At 41.5% G+C, this 21,510-nt stretch overlaps 1 protein-coding gene across 2 annotated transcripts in view; it reads left to right on the top strand.

The window, feature by feature from the left end:
• IPO11 (importin 11) overlaps positions 1-21,510 on the top strand; it is a 482,369-nt gene that overhangs the window by 109,289 nt on the left and 351,570 nt on the right. For both annotated transcript variants that reach the window (XM_044276158.1, XM_044276159.1), the window contains exons 12-15: positions 4,795-4,838; positions 11,538-11,628; positions 17,572-17,619; positions 21,107-21,212. In XM_044276158.1, coding sequence (XP_044132093.1) covers positions 4,795-4,838; positions 11,538-11,628; positions 17,572-17,619; positions 21,107-21,212 — 289 coding nt within the window. The remainder of the gene's footprint in view (positions 1-4,794; positions 4,839-11,537; positions 11,629-17,571; positions 17,620-21,106; positions 21,213-21,510) is intronic.

Raw genomic sequence — 21,510 nt, 5'->3', positions numbered from 1 at the left:
ACATAATTTTTAATTACATGCAATTACAAAAGAATTCAGATCCCGGTGCTGGTTTGAAAGCTGTACAATATTTTTCATGGGACAACCCCTTTAAATGTTTATTTTGCCATTCTTACGCCCTTCTTTTTGCCCTTTGTACTTGTTTAAAAAATAAATAAAAAGATAAATAACAAAAAATGTTCTAATCTCGTGTGGAGGGAAAGATCTGTTGTTTTTCCTCTCATGGATAACTTATAATTTCCCTCAGTCTTGAGACTTACTGAGGCCATCATGTTCAGTGAGCAGCACCCACTTGACCATCCCATTTATAATAAGCTATGTTACTAAGCCCATCCGTGCCCATACTACATTCACAGAAGGGCAGCATTGAGATGAGCAGAGGTACATCTCAGCTCAGTGAATCCCGAATTCATTAATCACAGCCTCGCCACCCAGTTACAAGGGATGATCACTAAAGACGCACCAGCTCCACTCTGCTGAGAGAGTGGTATTGGATTTCCAAGTTACAGACTCTGCTCTCTGGAGGAACGAGTTTATACATTTTCACTATCGTGTTTCCTGCCCAGCAGTTAATTGCTTTCAGAGTGTGATAAATTGTTTACGACCATTTCTCTGGGGTCTGCCTTGATGTGGCCAGTGCTTCCCTCTGATCCAAGCTGCCGAATTGTATACTTGTGCTTAGTACAATTTGTGATTTATTTTGTCTACAGTGTAACCCATTCCTGTAATACAGTCCACTGGATTTTATTAGGGCAGTGACTGGAAACAGCAGACGAGGTGCATTCTCCTTGCATGTCGAAAGTGACTTCCATAGGAGGAAAATTTCATGTCACCAGAAAATCTGCACGTATTAGGCTACTTTCACACTAGCGGCACGGACCTCCGTCAGGCTGTTCCCGTCGGGTGAACAGCCTGCTGGATCTTTTCTTCTGCTAGTGACTGTGTGCCCTCAGACTGCCGCTCCGTCCCCATTGACTATAATGGGGGCGGTGTGGAGTTCCGGCGGAGGAACTCCAGCGCACAGCGAGAGGTTGCCGGAATAAAAATACAACATGTTTGACATTTATTCCGGCAGCCTCTCGCCGTGCGCTGCTGTGCCTCTGCCAGAACTCTGCGCCGCTTCCATTATAGTCAATGGGGATGGAGCGGCAGTCCAGGGGCACACGGTCACTAGCGGCAGGACGGATCCGGCAGGCTGTTCACCCGACGGAACTGCCTGCCTGAGGCCCGTGCCGCTAGTGTGAAAGTAGCCATCCTACATGTATTCTTAGTATTGGTAATCATTGTACCCCTTTCTTTAATGGGAATCTGCCAGGTTTATTGTCTATGCTAAACTGCTGATGGCACCAAATAGAGTCTGGGGAGAGAAATACAAACATACCTTCAGAGGAATTTTTATTATCAGGAGTAGTGTGGATTAGAAGTTTTATTCTGCTAGGTTCTACTCCTGCAAGTCTCCAGTAGGTGGAGCTTCACAGCCTCTCCCTGCTGCTCTGAGTGACAGCTGTAGCAGCCAACCATGGGACAACTGCAAACGGAAGGGACTATGTGGCAGCTCTGTGTAGAGAGCATATCACAGTGAAGCTCCCCCATTTGGTCATATTCAGGAGTAATACCTGGCAGAATGAAAGTTAATATTCACAGTACTCCTGATAATAAAAAAAAAATCCACAAAGGATGTGTTTGTCCTGCTCTCCCCAGCCCATACCTTTTGCTGTCAACAGTTTAGTGTTGTCAAAACTGCTGACAGACTCCCTTTAAAGTGAATGCCCACCCTTGATCTTACATTATATAGTGGTCAGAACTCTGTTTTTCCATACATCATGTCACCCCGTGACATGACGTATGGGAGACACGTTGCTGCCGCATCTGCGTAACCCGTTTCAAACTGGATGTTGATATGGGGAGACCTGAGATCTGCAGTGGGAGAGCGAAGGAATTGGAACCCATTGGAGGATCAGGTAAATATGATTCCCTCCACAGATCCATGAGTCCAAAAGGCCCCAGAGGGTGAACAACCCCTTAAAGCATTAGGCATCATGCACAGGACCATATGTATTTTTTTTTTTTTACTTCAATGGATACGTGACCTGCATTTTTCAGATCAGAATAGGACATGTTCAATAATTAGTGAAATGGACGTATGGATTCGGACAGCACATGGATAACATCCATATGTCCGTTCCGCAAATTATAGAACATGTCGTATTCTGATCTGCAAAATGCAGGCCGTGGACCCAATGAAGTCAATAGGCCCGCAGAAAAATACGGATGGAACACAAATGGTATACGTATTTTGCAGACCGCAAAATACACAGTCATGCATGTAAGTGATTATATTTAGAGTTTGAATTTTTATTTTTAAATAGAATTGATGTTTAGATACAATGCCATTATTCTAGATTATGATGCAGAACTTTTTGTATTTGTTTTTGCAATGTTTGTCAAGCCTTGAGTGCTGTCAAGAACAATAGCAGATTTATATCATATTCAGCAGCATCAGCAGTTAGGTGAAGGATTAGCTCTGCAGCAGCAATGTATCAATAAATAACATCATAGGTGTCAATAACGCTCCCAAACTGATGTAATGTGTACGCACAGCTTCTCAGAATCAAAGTATTTCATACTAACATGTACGTACAAATGAATTGGATTTTACCTGCTTTGGGAAGAGCTGTTTGCTGGGCCAGGAGGAAGAACATTACATTTACTAGCTACCATCTGGATGGTTTGGATGAAACTCCATATTTGGAGTTTTCTTTTTAGAGATTTTAAACAAATTATATTGCAGATTCAATTATACACTTGGATGAATCGTTTTAATCACCTTCGTCGGATTACACGGTCTGCTACGGCATTGTTCTCTGCTGTGGTATTAGGTCTAGTAAAACTGTTTTGGTATATTACTTGCCCCAAATATTGCATAGTGATGATAATAACTTCTGTCCATAAATGTGAGAACTTTCTGTACAGAAACAGACATCAGTTCTTTCAAGAATCCTACTTTATCGTCATATGTATGGGGGACATGGTGGCAGTAGTTTTGGTCAGTTCCTCTCATATTGTACATGAAGTCTCATATGCCTGCAGCATGTTATAGAGCAGGAGGAGCTGAGCAGATTGATATATAGTGTTAACCTCTTCCCCGTATGCCTTTTGGGCCTTGGTTAACAAGCAGTTTCTAATCGGGTATCTCTATATGTGCAGTCATAAAGGGAAGGCTGTCAATTACTGATATGACCACCCACTGGACTCTTAAGCACAGATAGAGCTGAGATTTATATGAATAAAATACACATTTTACTGAATCATTTCCCTTAAGACTCAATTCTGCTCAGCTTCTCCTGCACTGTAAATCAGGGTGACAGATTTTCTTTAAAGGGAGTCTGTCACCAACTTTGAACGTTTTTGACCGCTCACATAACGTTATAGCACAGTTGCCCAACATAATAATAGTACCTCTCTTGTGTCTGTCCCACATCCAGAAGCTGAAAGAACTTTATAAAGATATGCAGATTTGGTCCCGCAAGTGTCCAGGGGTGGCATTATGGCCCCAAGTGCCCAGGCCCCTCTCTGATGTGCTGGTATAGGAGTCCTCTGGCCCGTCCTCCTCTCCTACTTTGTCCTCTTCCTCTGGCTTAGAGATCTCCTTCGAGTGCCGGTCACTGCCAGGCCCGCGCATGCGAACTGTTAAGATCAGTGCCTCTGCTCATAATGGGCGGAGCAGTGCTCATGCGCGGACCCAGAGATGACTGGTGCTCTCACGAGAACTGTAAGTCAGAGGAGGAGGATGAAGTAGGAGAGGAGGGCGGGCCAGAGGACTCCTATGTCGGCACATCAGAGAGGGGCCAGGGCATTTGCGGCCATAACGCTGCCCCTGGGCACTTGCAGGACCTTATCTGGATATCTTTATAAAGTGTTTTTTTTTTTTCAGCTTCTGGACGTGGGACAGACACAAGAGAGGTACTATTTCTGTGTTGGGCAACTGTGCTATAACGTGATATAATTGTAGGTGACTGACTCCCTTTAAGAAAGTTTCTTGGGGGAAAGTGGGTAACTTTGATTACCTTAAAAAGATCTAGCTGTTGAATCTCTGAGTAAATTGTATCTTCTTGTGTACTCAGGGTTCTAACAGCTTGTTAAAGAGAACCTGTCCCCTCTCCTGACATGTCTGTTTTAGTAATTACTTTCGTCCCCCATCTAATAACAATTCTGGGACATCTATTCTTATGACTCTGTGAAGTGCTATTCCTATATGTGTATATATATATATATATTTTTTTTTTTAATTACTAGCATTTTGCAATGAAGGTCCAGATGGGTGTTAGCAGTTGTGGGCGTGTCCCTGCACAATCTGCTATTATCTTATCAGTGCTGTCAATGTTAGACTGCGCAGAGACACAACCCCAACTGGTAACACCCATCTGGACCTTTATTGCAAACTGATAGCAATTCATTTATACCTTGTAGAAAGAATAATAAAGGAATAGCACAACATAGAGTCACAGGAATAGATGCTCCAGAATTGTTGTTAGATGGGGAATGCAAGTTACTAAAGAAGACATGTCAGGAGAGGTGACAGGTATTTTTTAACAGAGAAGTTTCATCACTAATCCTAGGGATTAGATTGAAAGATATTCTTGACAAGTGGTGGATGCACAGTCGTTCTTAACTAAAGTCTATGGGAGATTTGTGAGCATTACATTCTGCTGAGAAATGTTTGTGTCATTTATGTGTGTATTGGTACTAGTAGTGTCAGATTCCTTATGTTAATTTTTCTGATCTTCTTTGTAGCCGTAGAGGAGAGTGGTGGAGACTCGTGGAAGTACAGTCTGCGGGTATGTTTTCTAAATAATTCAGCCTTGCCCTTTCTTCCAGTGCATGAAATAGGTGTCGTTGCTGCGCATGCGCTCACTCACAGGAAAACATTATAGAATTACATCCATTAGGTCCTATGGGTCTTTCTTCAGAATGTCATCTTTCCTAATCCCTATCTGTTCTAAAGTAAATTGACCTTTTCACGATACTTTCTGTAATTTTCCATATGGATTTTTTTATATGTATTATTACAGTCTGCCCTTTGCATTGAAATCTAGAAGCGGTACAATACCTCTGTGTACAAAGGCATAAGAGCATCTTCGTGGATTTAAAATGGCAATGTATGAAGAAGTCTGTTTCTAGTAGAGAAAATTTACCATTGGAAAGGCGCCTGTTTTTTGGCATACATGCTTTGCACTGCATCTTAATGTACTTTTTACACCTTGTCCCACGAGGAGGTGTGACCTTGTACAAAGGAGGCGTGGCATCATGGAAGGGGGTTTGGCTTAAATGTGAAGTCATACACTGAAGATACACCATATTTTGACATTTTTAAGTCGCTCTTAGCCAACAAATACAGTAGGTGATGTAAAGTTAGACTAAACACTGTATAGATGTGGTAGATGTGTCATTCAGCATCAACCACTATGATAAATCTGGCGCAGTTTGACGGTCTACACTGTCCTACTATTAGATGGTATTAGTAAATCTGCACCATTGTGTTTTGCAGTCTACAGTACGTCAAAGGTATAAATCGGGAGAATTTCCCAAGTGATACTGCTGACGTATGCCACTGTATAGAAAAACCAATCAGCAAATACAAATCTACACCGACTGGACAAACGCCAATAGCAGGTTCGGTCTACAATACACCAATGTGTATGGGGGCCACATAGCTTAGATTTGGATAGAGGCATCACAGATTACGTACTCAAGTTCCTTACAGGATGAGGACCCATATACACATCCAATTCACTGCACAGGGGATAGGACAGTGGCATTTACAGTAAATTATTTTCCTAGCTTTGAAGAGTGTTTTACTTAACAATTTACATGGAGGTGGAGATTAAATCTATCAATCCCAGTAAGTATATTTTAGTGTTCAGGGAAATGGGACTCCCATAAGATACAAGGGATACTATATCTCCTTAGGGAGAGCACCGTTATTATCCAATTCATGTCTCAAGCCCTGTTTAAAAGGTTGAACATTGACTTATAGGTTAGCTGCCTTATGTCTGGTAGCATGAGAGGCAATGCTGGTTAAGGCTACTTTAACACTCGCATTTTGGCTTTTCGTTTGTGAGATCCGTCATGGGCTCTCACAAGTGGTCCAAAATGGATCAGTCTTGCCCTAATGCATTCTGAATGGAAAGGATCCGCTTGGAATGCATCAATTTGCCTTCGTTCAGTCTCCATTCCGCTCTGGAGGCGGACACCAAAGCACTGCCTGCAGCGTTTTGCTGTCCGCTTGACAAAACTGAGCCAAACTGACACAATCTGGCACAATAGAAAACGGATCCGTCTCCCATTGACTTTCAATGGAGTTCATGACGGATCTGTCTTGGCTATGTTATAGATAATACAAACGGATCCGTTCATGACAGATTCATGCGGTTGTATTATTGTAACAGATCAGTTTTTGCAGATCCATGATGGATCCGCCCAAAACGCGAGTGTGAAAGTAGCCTAAGAACTCATGTATATAACCTCTTCTCACAAAATATGGTAATTCAGAAATCTAGCTGGACACAGTCTTAGTGATACAGTAGGTTTTACTAATAGCTACTTCTCCTTTATATATATAGGTGCATCAGACTAGTCCCTCTTATTTAAATCTTCAGTCACTGTATTCTTTGTACTGTTACTATTAGGCTCCATTCAGACATCCGTAAGTATTTTGCAAAACATGGACACCGGCAATGTGCATTCCACATTTTTTTTATTAGTGTATAGTACTCTTAATGAGCTGAAAGTAATTTTTCTATTTGTTCTTTATTAAAAATATTCAGTCCTTTTCTCTGTACAGAGCTGAAATTCTCTACTAGCAGGATCTGAATTTTCTCTCTCTTCCGTCAGGCAGGGAGCTGACTGGCTCCTTATCTCTGCCCTCAGACCTTATAAACTGTCATCAAAGCTCAATCCTTATCTTACCGATATGAATGTGGCTTAAATAAGTGTTTATGACCTCTTAGTAATTTAGAGATCTGGGTTATGAGATGACTAACACAAAGTGAAAGTAGGATGCACACAAAAACAAAGGTAAAACAAAGGTAACCCTTTGTGACTGAAAAGCTCAATATTTTTTTTAATAAAGACCAATTGAAAAAAAGATTTTTTGTCCCAAATGAGTAAAACAATTTTTCCCCAAAGGTGTACATAGCCTTAAAGTCAATTGTACAGGCAAATAAAAAAAACATTGTAATATATTTTATCAGAGAAAAATGCATTGGTCCCCAGTTATCAGCTATTCCCCTAAACTAATGTTCTCTGTGAAATTGGTCTAGTTAAAGGGGACCTGTCACATTGAACATGGTTTCTGAGCTGCAGGCAACATGTTATAGAGGAGGAGGAGCTGAGCAGATTAAAAAAGTCTGTAAAACTTGAACTGGATTTTAAATGAATAAAATACATGTTTTACTGAATCTATAGCATTCTGCCTGCAGCTTACTTGGTGACAGGTTTCCTTTAAAACCAAGGAGGGCTATCAGCTCACTGAAGGATCACTTTACAGCATCCAATAGAAGTCTAGGGAGAGGGGAGGAGGGAGGGAGGAAGCAGCAGCCAATAGTTAGTGTTATTTCTCACCCAAGTGGTTTATTCACATCTATACTGCTCAGTAGTTTTTAGTGATTCAGATTGAGTCAGCTGACATAATCTGCTGTATTTATGTGTATTTTGTGGGCAGACTCCACGCACCAGCTCAGAGGGAACTGAAAATTAAAGATGTAGCCTTCAGAGTAGAAAACTGCTAAGAATTACCATATGCATATTGTATAATGGTCAGATATAGTGCTGTCACTCAGTATACACATATATGGTGAAGCGACAGGTACATTTTAAAGGGGTTATCCCATGATTTATGTAAAAACTGAAGATCAGACAGCATATAGTTCATGACCATACCTTTCTAGCTCAATGAGACATGCAATTACAAACGTATTCATATCCAGGTGCTGATTTGAAAAATGTAGAATATGTTTTGAGACACAGCCCCTTTTTACTGATTCCATGTGTGATCTGAGGCTATGGGTCTTCTAGAGTCCTGCCTTGGATTTTCATTTACATTTGCTGCGGGTTCAATTTGTTCAAATTGACTGTATGTCTGATGACCAAAAAGGAGAATGTGTGCCTAGAACTGTATTACAAAATCCCTTCACGACAAAAAGCCTAGGTATATAAAACATTTTATTGGGTAAATATGCTAGTCTAAAATCATCCCTATTATATAGATAAAAAGTATATGTCCATGTTACCATAATACAGGAAGATAGAACGAGTCATCTGTCATAAAGTCTGATAAATCGCACACAAGGGTACACAGGGACCGAAGGTGAATGGATTTGCAGTGGTTGAGATTTTGTCATAGATCCCACTATGCTGAGGTGTAATAGGGTATATGTAGTAATCAACCTCACAGCCTAACCACCCATACAGCTAGCTATCCCCACCAAAGGAAAACCTTATTCATTTTAAAGTATTCTATCACCATAAAAACGGAGGGGCATGATTACCCAGTGTTTGCAACACAAAAGTTCCCTGCTGTGATATTGGCAAGGCAACACAGTGTATCCCATTCATAAGCAGAATATTAAAACTTAAAGGGCTTGTGTCACCTCAGACATAGGTGGCATATCCCGAGGATATGCCACCATTACAGTTAGGTGCAGGCCCCACCTCTGGGACCCACACCTATCTCTAGAACGAGGCCCCTAAAGTGAACAAGGTCACATTGAGCATGTCTACTCACTTCTATGGACATTGCTCAGCTATTTTTGGAAGTTCCAAAGAAATGAATGGAGAGCGCACCATGCAAGCAGGGGTTATCCGCTCCATTCACTTCTAAAGAGACTGCTGGAAATAGCTGGGATAGTGAATGGCAGTGGATGGAGGGCAGGAGCACATGCGCCGTGTGCTCTTGTTCAGTTTGGAGCCCCATTCTAGAGATGCCAAGATGCCACCAATTTCTGAGGTGAGACAACTCCTTAAAGGTGTGAGAGATGTGCAATAAAAAAAAAAAATAGATGATGTTTTACATCATAAGATTCTCATCTTTTTTTTTTTATCTTTTTACTACTATGAGGATCGGTCTCCGGAAAGCCTGCCCTATATATTCATAAAATTCCTTAGCATACACGGCTACACGACGACATTTGTTGTGTGACAATTTTCCACAACATTTTTTGTAATGATAGTCAATGGTGTCACACTGGGACAATCAACACTGCACGCGAAAGTCGCACAAAAATCTTGGATGTATTTTTGTTTAACTGTCGTGTTACAGTCGCAGCAGGTCACGGTGAGAAACAATTGACTATCATTACAAAAAATATTGCGTGACATTGCTGTGACAAATAGTCGCACAACAAATTTAGTCATGTAGCCCTAGTCTAAGACATAACAAACTGGTGTCCACCGAGATTTTTTGCCACCTGTGCGGCGTCATCAGGGGAATGGGACACTGAAAAGCGCAGCCTTCCCTATGCACTATTAAAGCAGGTATGTTTTTTTTTGTTGCAGCACAGTTGCAATGTGTGGCAGCACCTTTACAATGAAAAATGTTATATCTGACCATTGGGTAACCACTACTGGCCCATGTTTCATACTCTGCATCTGTGGTGGTAAAATGATTGATTAAACTGGTAGGAAAGCTGAAATATTATTCAATTTTTATTATTATTCTGTTGGAATATTAATGAAAAGTCTGTATATGCCGACTGTGTGTCTTTTAATCGGCTTTACATGTAGCTTCCCTGTGTAAAGAAGACATAAATTGAGAGCTACATGACTGTTTACTTAGCTCTCATGGAAACTGTCTATCAAAGCTCAGTTTGTGTGCCTCGAGGAGACGCAGACCACCAATGCAAACAAAAAATAATAATCTTACGAAGGAAAGGAATAACATACCAGATGTGATAGATGATAATATGCAGTATGATAAAAAGCTGTAAAGTAATACCTAGTGCGTTCTTCTTTCATTGTTTTAACATAAGCAAAAAATGATGATGAATTCCAGAATTCAAAGATGACATTATGCATGAATTGATGTAGGGGGTGGACGCACAAATCTTGCAAAAACCCAGAAATTTGATCTTTCCATATAGATCAAATTAGTAAATATTGCTGTGTTATAAAGCGTACCTGAGTTAAAAAAATAAAAGTTTGCATAATGGCTGTGCTTCTTTGTACAATCATAACTGAAGGAACAGGTCTTTTTTGGGTTTCCCTAATGTCTCTTTTAGCCTAATTATTCGTCTCTTCAGCTGCACAGCTAGATCCATTTCACTCAGAAGCAGACAATGTCTCCCTTCTGTGGAATCTGCCAGCACTGTACTGCTATGACATCTTTTTCCTTTCCCTACATGTTTGTCTTCATCTCTGGAGCTCACAAAACAAATAAGGAGAGGGAAATAACATTTAAAGACAAGCAGGAGGCTCCTGTGATGTTCAGTAGCATTGTAGAAGTGGGGCTGAATGTGATACCAAGCACAGGCGCTATACAATTAACAACGCTGTGCTTGGTAAGCTGCGAGAAGACCACGGTGCTCACAGGAGCGCTGGTGCCTTCTCAAACCGCTGATAAGCTAAGGTCCCGGTTGTCGGACCCCCACCGATCAGATACTGTTGACCTATCCTGAGAATAGGTAATTTTGTTTCTAAATCCCAGAAAACCCCCTTAAGAAATGCAGTAAGGTGCTCCATACTGGTCACTTGATCAATGAGTTGGATGTGGATGGTTCAGAATTGTTCATGCAAAAGAGCAATAAATCACTTAGCATAAACACTGGTCTTATTTTAAATAGAGCACCCGTAATCTCTCCTGCCACATCTAGTTTAGTTACTACACGTATTCCCCATGTAATAACATTTCTGGAGCATCTATTCTTATGTTGTGCCATTCCTTTATTATTCTTTCTAGAAGTTATGAACAAATTGCTAGCAATTTGCAGTGAAGGTCCACATGGGTGTTACCAGTTGAGGGTTTGTCCCTGCACTGTTTATCTGACACTGTGCAAGGACACTACCCGAACTGGGAACGCCCTGCCGGACCTTTGTTGCAAACTGCTAATAATTCATTCATAACTTCTAGTAGGAATAATAAACAAATGGTACAACATAGTCATAAGAATAGATGTTCCAGGATTGTTTTTACATGAGGAAAGCAAGTAGTTACTAAGCCAGACATGTCAGGAGAGGGGACAGGTCTTATTTAAAGGGGTTTTAAACAATAGTTTATTGTTAGAAGAGTCCCCAAAAATCAGCTTGACTTCAGGATGTCTCGTGGCTGGAAGCCCGATCGATCAGCTGTAAAGTGTGGGGAACCCCACAGCGAGTGTTCACTTTCCTTGCAGTGCCTCCTCAGGGGAAGTGAAGCATTACACATTGTAATCAGTGTTCTGTCTATGTATACAGTATATATATGTTTGTGTGTGTATATGTATTTTTATGAATGAAATATTTGGGAGTTGTTTAATTCGTTTTTTATCTTGTTCCCTCATCAGCCTTGTTCAGAAGTTCTGTTCATGGACATTTTCCATGAATATAGCCAGACTCTTACACCCGTGCTCTTAGAGATGGTTCACACCCTCCAAGGTAAGAGCCTGTCAATGACATACAGAGGTAGCAGCACTAAAAATAAATTAAGTAAACAATGGCAAAAACATGTTAATTAACCTTTTCAATGGCTTTCAACAGCATTTATAACGAGATTTCCCTGTGACATGTGTTATCACAGTTCCTTTTAGTTCTGCCACATCCGAACATGAAAGTTCCGGTTTTTCTGTAGTTTTATCTGTCACCTAGTATGATGGTGTCAGGCACCTTGAACTAATCTCAGAAATTAGAAGAAATTACTAGAGTTACGCTAAAGCCCCATTCACACGTCAGTGTTCCACATACAGTGGCGGAAATAATTATTTGACCCCTCACTGATTTTGTAAGTTTGTCCAATGACAAAGAAATGAAAAGTCTCAGAACAGTATCATTTCAATGGTAGGTTTATTGTAACAGTGGCAGATAGCACATCAAAAGGAAAATCGAAAAAATAACTTTAAATAAAAGATAGCAACTGATTTGCATTTCATTGAGTGAAATAAGTATTTGAACCCCTACCAACCATTAAGAGTTCTGGCTCCCACAGAGTGGTTAGACACTTCTACTCAATTAGTCACCCTCATTAAGGACACCTGTCTTAACTAGTCACCTGTATAAAAGACACGTGTCCACAGAATCAATCAATCAAGCAGACTCCAAACTCTCCAACATGGGAAAGACCAAAGAGCTGTCCAAGGATGTCAGAGACAAAATTGTAGACCTGCACAAGGCTGGAATGGGCTACAAAACCATTAGCAAGAAGCTGGGAGAGAAGGTGACAACTGTTGGTGCGATTGTTCGAAAATGGAAGGAGCACAAAATGACCATCAATCGACCTCGTTCTGGGGCTCCACGCAAGATCTCACCTCGTGGGGTGTCAATGGTTCTGAGAAAGGTGAAAAAGCATCCTAGAACTACACGGGAGGAGTTAGTTAATGACCTCAAATTAGCAGGGACCACAGTCACCAAGAAAACCATTGGAAACACATTACACCGCAATGGATTAAAATCCTGCAGGGCTCGCAAGGTCCCCCTGCTCAGGAAGGCACATGTGCAGGCCCGTCTGAAGTTTGCCAATGAACACCTGAATGATTCAGAGAGTGACTGGGAGAAGGTGCTGTGGTCTGATGAGACCAAAATAGAGCTCTTTGGCATTAACTCAACTCGCTGTGTTTGGAGGAAGAAAAATGCTGCCTATGACCCCCAAAACACCGTCCCCACCGTCAAGCATGGGGGTGGAAACATTTTGCTTTGGGGGTGTTTTTCTGCTAAGGGCACAGGACAACTTATTCGCATAAACGGGAAAATGGACGGAGCCATGTATCGTGAAATCCTGAGCGACAACCTCCTTCCCTCTGCCAGGAAACTGAAAATGGGTCGTGGATGGTTGTTCCAGCACGACAATGACCCAAAACATACAGCAAAGGCAACAAAGGAGTGGCTCAAGAAGAAGCACATTAAGGTCATGGAGTGGCCTAGTCAGTCTCCGGACCTTAATCCAATCGAAAACCTATGGAGGGAGCTCAAGCTCAGAGTTGCACAGAGACAGCCTCGAAACCTTAGGGATTTAGAGATGATCTGCAAAGAGGAGTGGACCAACATTCCTCCTAAAATGTGCGCAAACTTGGTCATCAATTACAAGAAACGTTTGACCTCTGTGCTTGCAAACAAGGGTTTTTCCACCAAGTATTAAGTCTTTTTTTGTTAGAGGGTTCAAATACTTATTTCACTCAATGAAATGCAAATCAGTTGCTATCTTTTATTTAAAGTTATTTTTTCGATTTTCCTTTTGATGTGCTATCTGCCACTGTTACAATAAACCTACCATTGAAATGATACTGTTCTGAGACTTTTCATTTCTTTGTCATTGGACAAACTTACAAAATCAGTGAGGGGTCAAATAATTATTTCCTCCACTGTACGTGTTCTCCACGGACAGCACACATCCCCATTCTATTTAACCTGCGTATTCGCACATCATTTTTTTACCATGGTCCGTGGGTCCATGTTTTTAGCACAGATGCACACTCTATTTTGTCAGTGTTCATGGATCCAGCACGCCCATTATAGTCTATGTTTCATCCGTGTTTCACGGATCATTAGGAAGAGATGCTTTGAAAATTATTTTTCAGCTCTTCAGTGTCAGTGAAACATGGGTGACACGCAGATAGCAAAAAATGGACACACGGATCCATCACAGAGGCATCACTGACCACCTTTTCACAGATTTAAACAAGGACATGTGAATGAGGCTTAACTCTACTGCTACAAAGTGTCACTAATTTGTAAACCCAACTGTGCGCTCCGCTCCCTTCATATGTAAGGGAACTTGTCAGCTCAAAAATGCAGTCATGTCTACAGGCCGCATGGTAAGGAGCAAGAGCTTAACAGATTGATGTATAGTTTTCTGGAAAAAATATTTATTATATGACTTGTATTGTGCCAAATCATATTTCTGCTTTTTCTATGCTTAGGAGTCCAGTGCTCAATCTCACTCATGATTGACAGTCTCCTTAGTACACTGATATGTGTTAACCCCTCAGTGACCACCAATACGCCTTTTTACTTTGGTCATTAAGGGGCCTTAGGCTGGGCTGCCGCCTTTTTATGGCAGCCCAGTCTGAGCGCTGCAGGAGAGCAGGGGCTCGGCTATCACATGAGAGCCGTGCTCCTGCTCTAACAGCCGGGACCAGCAGGAGTGCCTATACAGGCTGTAAGTGTAGACAGGGTGCGATCGTGGGGTGCTGATATGTGTGTAGCAGGCTGGGACCTGGTGTAGGCCCCAAGCAGCCTGCTGGTTAGTGTCAGTATAGCACTGACATTAAAATGCAATGCACTATAGGGATAGTGCATTGTATTTTAGAAGCAATAAAAAGATTGACTGTTATAGTTCCTGTGTGGGAATATTAAGTGGTTGAAAAAAGTTATTTTTTTTAAATATAAAATAAAAAATACACTTTTTTACCTTTAGTGTACTTTTTTTACACTTTAGTGTATACTTTTCAATAAAAAATTAGCAAAAATCTAATCTCCCCCACATGTTTGAGATTGCCGCGTCCGTAACAACCTGCACTACATATATCATGTAATTTATCCCCTACGGTGAACACTATAAAAAAATGACAGAATTGCTAATTTATTTGTAGTCGCCACTGAAAAAACATAATAACAAGTGATCACAAAGTGTTATGTACCCCAAAATGATACCAATGAAAGCTACAGTACAAGTCATCCCGCAAAAATCAAGCCCTCCCACAACTCCATAAAAAGAAAAAGAAAAAAGTTATGGGTCTTGAGAAAAGAGTTATTAAAAGTTAATCATAAAGTTATGTGTACCCCAAAATGGCGCCATTAAAAACTACAGACAAAAAAATAAAAAAAGATAGGCCTCTTTCACACGGACGATACGGATCCTCTCAGGATGCGTTCAGTGAATCTCGCACCATTTCGCAAGCAAGTTCAGTGTTTCCGTTTTTTCCACGCAGGTGTAATCAGTTTTGATGCGTTTTTCACACGTGTAAAAAAAAAAAAAAAAACTGAAGGTTTACAAACAGCATCTCCTACCAACCATCAATAAAAAGCGCATTGCATCCGGACTTCATCCAGGTTACATCCGGATGCAATGCGTTATTCACTGAAGCCCCATTCACTTCTATGAGACCAGGGCTGCGTATAAAACGCAGAATATAGAATATGCTGCGATTGTCACGCAACGCAGAACTGATGTGTGAAAAATGTGGTCATGTACACAGACCCATTGATATGAATGGGTCAGGATTCAGTGCGGGTGCTATGCGTTCACGTCACGCTTGGCACCCACGCGAAAAACTCGCCCGTGTAAAAGGGGCCTTATAGCTCTTGGAAGGCGACGATGAAAAAAGGAAGAAAAATGGTTGGTCAGTAGGGCCCAAAACAGGCTGGTCACTAAGGGGTTAATCACTGATAGGGCTGCCCGCTGGACTCCTAAGCCTAGAAGGAGCAGGGATGTAAATGAAGGTATACTAAACAGACTGCTCAGCTCCTCCTGCTCTATAGCACGCTGCCTGCAGCTCAAACACTATGTTCAATTTGACAGGTTCCCTCTAAAGGGGTTGTGCAGTGCAAAGATATAGATGACCCATCCTCAGGATAACTCATCAGTATCAGATCGCCGACTCCCAGCACCGATAAACTCTCTGAAGAAGTAATGGCACTTGTGCGAACACTGCTTCCAAATTACCTGTGTCTTCTCGCTTGTAGAGGCAGCACAGTGTAATTACACCTGTGCGTCCCCTTCAGGTGAATGTATTGTAATTACACTGTGCCGCCACTGCAAAGGAGACGGCGCACAGGTAATTTTAAAGCCGAAACGGCGCTCTCACAAGTGCAGTTACCTCTTCAAAAAGCTGATCAGCGAGGGGTGCTGGGAGTTGGACCCCCGCGGCTCTGGTATTGATGACCTTTCCTGAGGATAAGGCTACTTCCTATCCATCATGGATCTGCAAAAACGCTTCCGTTACGATAATACAATTGCATGCATCCGTCATGAAAGGATCCGGTTGTATTATGTCTTCTATAGCCATGACAGATCCGTCTTGAACTCCATTGAAAGTCAATGGGGGACGGATCCGTTTTCTATTGTGCCAGATTGTGTCAGAGAAAACTCAGTTTCGTCAAGCGGACAGCAAAACGCTGCAAGCAGAGTTTTGGTGTCCGTCTCCAGAGCGGAATTGAGACCGAACTGCGGCAAACTGATGCATTCTGAGCGGATTCTTCTCCATTCAGAATGCATTAGGGCAAAACTGATCCGTTTTTGACCGCTTGTGAGAGCTCTGAACGGATCTCAGAAACGGAAAGCCAAAACGCGAGTGTGAAAGTAGCCTAAGTCATCAATATCTTTGCACTGCTCAACCTCTGTAAGCCTAAGACTGCGGATGAATAACTGCAAATGCTTCATAGCATTTGTCTTGTGCAGGTTTCATGGTTACTTACATTAGATGTTGTGCTGCCGAGGACCTGATACAGGATATTAAATCTGAAGTGAACAGAAAAATAAAAAAAAAGGAAGACTTTTATATGTGACCCAAGAGAGATCAGTTTTTACGTCTGCCTATTCCCTGTTATCCTTAAGAGTGTAGGAATATTGGCAAAAGTTAAAGGGGTTACCCTGGAATTTATATTGATGACCAGATGACCTATTCTCTGGATAGGTCATTAGTATCTGATCGGTTGGGATCTGACACCGATAAGCTGTCGGAAGAGGCCGGCACTTCCTAGGCCAGAGACGACGCCATACATCGGCCACATCGCCTAGTTGCAGCTCAGCCCTATTCAAGTCAATGGGACTGAGCTGCAATACCAATCACAGCTACTATACAATGTGCGACGCTGTGCTTGGAAAGTCAGCGCTCCGGTGAACGCAGGGACTCCCTGCAACATCTGGTTCGGTGGGGGTGAGGGACTCGGACCCCCGCCGATGTGATAATGAGGACCTATCCTGAGATGAATTCCTGGATAACCCCTTTAACCCTGCTGTTCATATTAGTGATAAGGGATTCAGATGTCAGGGAAAGCAAGATTGGGCATGTTGGATTTCTACATGGTCAATCCTTTGTTCCCTGCCAGGGTGTGTGGCAGCAGCTTATTCCAGCCTACCTGTTCGAATAAACGTGCATATTCGGTCTAATGGACCATACATGTTGGAGTCTAGAGAGATAGCAGCTGACCAGCGGTCAACTTTAGGACCTTTGTCTCTGTGTGGTAGCTTCCTGCAATGGAAACCTTACCCCAGTCAGATCCCAGCTGCAGGTGGAGAATACTGAGGTGAGGACGTCCTATTTTCTGTATCAGATTTTTCTACGACTTTTGCAGAATTACAAATGATTTCTTTTGTGCCCCTTTATAATTATGAAGGACAATTTTATATTCTGCCGTATGTTGATAATGATTCCTATTTTTTTCCAGGTCCCACTCCGTTAGAAGACTTAAATGCGATACTTATTAAAGAAACTGGTAGGTAATCTGTGTTCATGACAAATTAGTAGTTTTTAGAAATGATGTCATTTCTCGAGTTTACCATTAATTCTTTCACATTCGTCTCATTGGTAATGCATGTATTTAGGAATTGTGGTTATGAATCATGAGCTCTTACTGTTACACCAAGGATTAGAGAAACATGAAACTCAAACTGCCATCTGAGTAGCTTGGCCGGGGAGGGGGTCTACCTCTGTCAGACCCAGAGCTCCATGCGACCCGATCGCTGGTTGCCGATATGTTTCCATGGCAGCTGGGGGCCTAACTTTGCCATCTGCCTATTAGATAAATTTATCACTGGCCGGCAATGAGGCTTTGGAATACTAAGTAGGAATCGACTGGTCGCAGTCTCCAAGTCCCCCGAGTGGGAGATAGAAAATGAAATTAAGTTTATAAAAAGGTTTGATAAGAATTTACCTTAAATGGTTGTTTAGGAGCCGTCAGGGGTTCAGAAATAACGGCTAAAGATTGAGCCGCCAGAGCAGCTTCAGACAGATTCAATGGAAAACAATGGTCTGTAGATGCACTGAAAGTGAAAGCAGTAGGAAAAACTGTTGAATATTTTTAATAAAGACCAATTGAAAAACAATGTTTTTTGTGGTTTTTTTTTAGCCTAAAGGGAGTAAATTTCAATGATAACAAAAAATATACCCCCAAAGGTGTCCATAGACTTTAATAGATTAAAGAGGTTGTCCAGCCCTGGAGCCAACAACCCCTGGGGTCCTTCTCTGTCCTCCTGAACATAATAAAACCCACAATCTCCTGTCTGCGGTCCTGCTGCAGCTTTGCTCCCGCAGGACTAGGAACAGCGGTGGAGAATCACAGCAGCTTGAACGCTATGTCACAGCAGTAATATATCATTCAAGCCGCTGTGAATGATGAGGCCTGGGATTGGCTGCAGTGGTCATGGACCAAGCAGCTTCCTGGTCCTGCAGGGACCGGAAAAGGCTAGGAAAACAGAGGCACCTGGATTGTGGACAGGTGTGTGCTTTTTTTTTTTTTTTTTTTTATGTTCACAGGGAAGGAGGAGGACCCCAGGGGTTGTCAGCTCCAGGCCGGACAACCTCTTAAAATAGACCCATTCTTTCATGAAAAAAAATAAAATAAAAAGATATATATATATATATTTCAATTAAATAATAAATCCTTACTGTTACTCTTACACTCTTACTGTTGAAATTATAACTGCATGTAGAATAAAGTGGACATATTATTATTTTTAAACCCCCCCCCCCCCAAAAAAAAAAAATTATGCCAAAAAATACAACTCAATTGTTGACAGGAAAATAAAGGGCTATGGCTATTGGTTGTGTGTTTTTGTATGTGTTGATGGAAATATAAAAAAAGCACTTCGCTCTGAAGGCCCTAAATAGATCAGACCCAAGGAAGTTAATGTGTGGTAAGTAAAGTACATCTACTGCACCTTCTTCCGATTAGAGAAAGAGGGAACGCTTCCCTGTTGGAAGGGCAGCCATGCATTGAATGTTACCTTCCATTGAAATGAAGAAGGTATGTCTGAGTAGGCATTATTTAGTCCTTGAATTGGGTTTGTTTGCGGTACAATCTGGATCTATCATCGGTAGAGACATGGATCTAACGGGTTCTCCTCACCTGCTGCCTATCAATCTTGAATCCCTCCTTTAAGGGATTATCCTAACTGAGATTCCTCAGCAGATGATACCATTTAATGGCTAGCTGAAAAGATGATGACACAGTTGCAAGCTTTGAGGCTACTTGGGCCTCTTTTTCAGGTGTCTTTTAACACAATATCTGAAGATTCACAGATTTTTACACCAAAGTACTTAGGAATAATGAGGTAGATGACACAAGTGATGTTAAGCAGCTCAATATGATTGGAGGAGAAAGCACACAGTTGTAGCACTTATAGATGAGGATTATAGTTATGGAGTGTGAAAGTTTTATTGTCCTCTAATAGATATCCAGTCCATGAATGCAATGAACCCCAGAGGTCTGAGGGGCACATCTCTTAAAGGGGTTGTCTAACTTCAGCATATATTATTTATTATGTAGAGGAAATTAATGCAAGCCACTTACTAAAGTATTGTTATTATCCATATTGCCTCGATTGTTGGCTGGATTCATTTTTCCATTACATTATACACTGCTTTTTTCCATGGTTATGACCACCTTGCAATCCAGCATCGGTGGCGGTGCTTGCACGCTATAGGAAAAAGTGTCAGCCTCACTGGTGGCTGAGACCATGGGAAGTCAAATAGGCTGGTGCTTTTTCCTATGGTGTGCAAGGACAGCCACCGATGCTGGATTGCAGGGTGGCCATAACCATGGCAGTGTATATTGTGATGGAAAAGCCAATCCTGCCTGCAAATGAAGCAATATGGATAACGACAATACATTAGGAAGTGCCTTGTCTTAACTTACTCTACATGATAAATGCCACTTGCCGAAGTGAGACAACCCCTTTAAGAGATGTAGAAGGACATACCTCCATAAGACACATTCATTCCTGATCTAGATGTGTCAAAGGTTGTCATGTATAAATATGTGAATCTTCAGATACTGTCTTAAATTACACCTGAGGAAGAGACCCAAGTAGCCTTACATTTGAGCCATCACCTTTTCAAGTAGCCATTAAAAGGTATCAACCACTCAGGAATCTCAATAGTTTTTATTATCTTTTATTTCCCGGCTAACACTGTACAAATATATTTTTTTACTTTATCCTAATTGAACATTTATGGCATTATGATAGAATATGCCATAACTGTCCCATATGCGTGGGTCCCAACTCAGAGACCCGCTCCTATCTCAAGAGCTGGGCCCTTCTGTGAATGGTAAGCACTCTGCACATGGGTGGTGTCCTCTTCATTCACTGCTATAGGACCTCTGGAAATAGCCAAGCAAGCATGATTGTTCCATAGCAGTGAATGGAGAGGGCACCATGCTGTGTGGCCACCCCTTCCTTCCCCCAGAGGCAGGACCTGCGCCTATAGCACATTTATGGAATAGCCTATCAATATGCCATAAATACCCATATGGGACACCCTTTCAATGGGGTACTCTCACTGCTGGACCATGTGTTATGTAGCAGAGAAAGTACTTGAAGACCAGAGTGGACCATAATTTTCTTTTAATAGTGCAAGGTCTCCTCGATGCCCCGATGGGTAGGTTTTGCAGTAGAGGAAAATGAACCCTAATCAAGGTGAAGGCCAAATTATATATATTTTTGCCCAAAGTTAAACTTTAAATAATGTAATATGCAAGATGATGAGGCACAAGGAGGTTTATATTCCATGCCAGGAGACATACAATAGGTGATTCACTGATGTGAAAGCCTCTTGTTTGTGGGTGCAATGTGAAGTATGTTCTCTTCTCTTAGTGGGTAGAAAAGCTGTTTCTTATTATATGCTCTGTCTTGCAGAATATCAGCAGCATCTTTTTTTCCGTAAATACCAACAATTTTCATTTTTTTTTTCTCTTTCCTCAGTTTACAATGCTGTAGGACTGACTGCATATGAATTATTTGATACCGTGGACTTCGATGAATGGTTTAAAAGTCAGCTGCTAGGAGAACTGCAAATTACCCACGATAGGTAAGAACCTTTCATCCATCTCCTATGTGAAATCCCTTTTATTATTTTGTGTGTCTGCTATATTTCTCTTGTGATCTATGATTTCTATTACACGTGTAGCTGGCTTTATGGTGCCTCCGCTGCAGTAAAAGGAATTATTGCACGTCTCTTTTGTTCTCTGGTGTATATTTAGCGTACAGTGCATTTTATTTCCTTCATATTAAGGATATATTCATATCTTGGTAACCAGGAAGATTTCCAATGAACATTCCGTGAGGAGCACGACTTTATTTTTGTAATGGAAATAAGACTCATTATT

This window comes from Bufo gargarizans, chromosome 1, assembly GCF_014858855.1.
Source record: "Bufo gargarizans isolate SCDJY-AF-19 chromosome 1, ASM1485885v1, whole genome shotgun sequence".
In the NCBI taxonomy this organism is placed as follows: Eukaryota; Metazoa; Chordata; class Amphibia; order Anura; family Bufonidae; genus Bufo; species Bufo gargarizans.
This window is presented reverse-complemented; position numbering and strand designations above follow the sequence as displayed.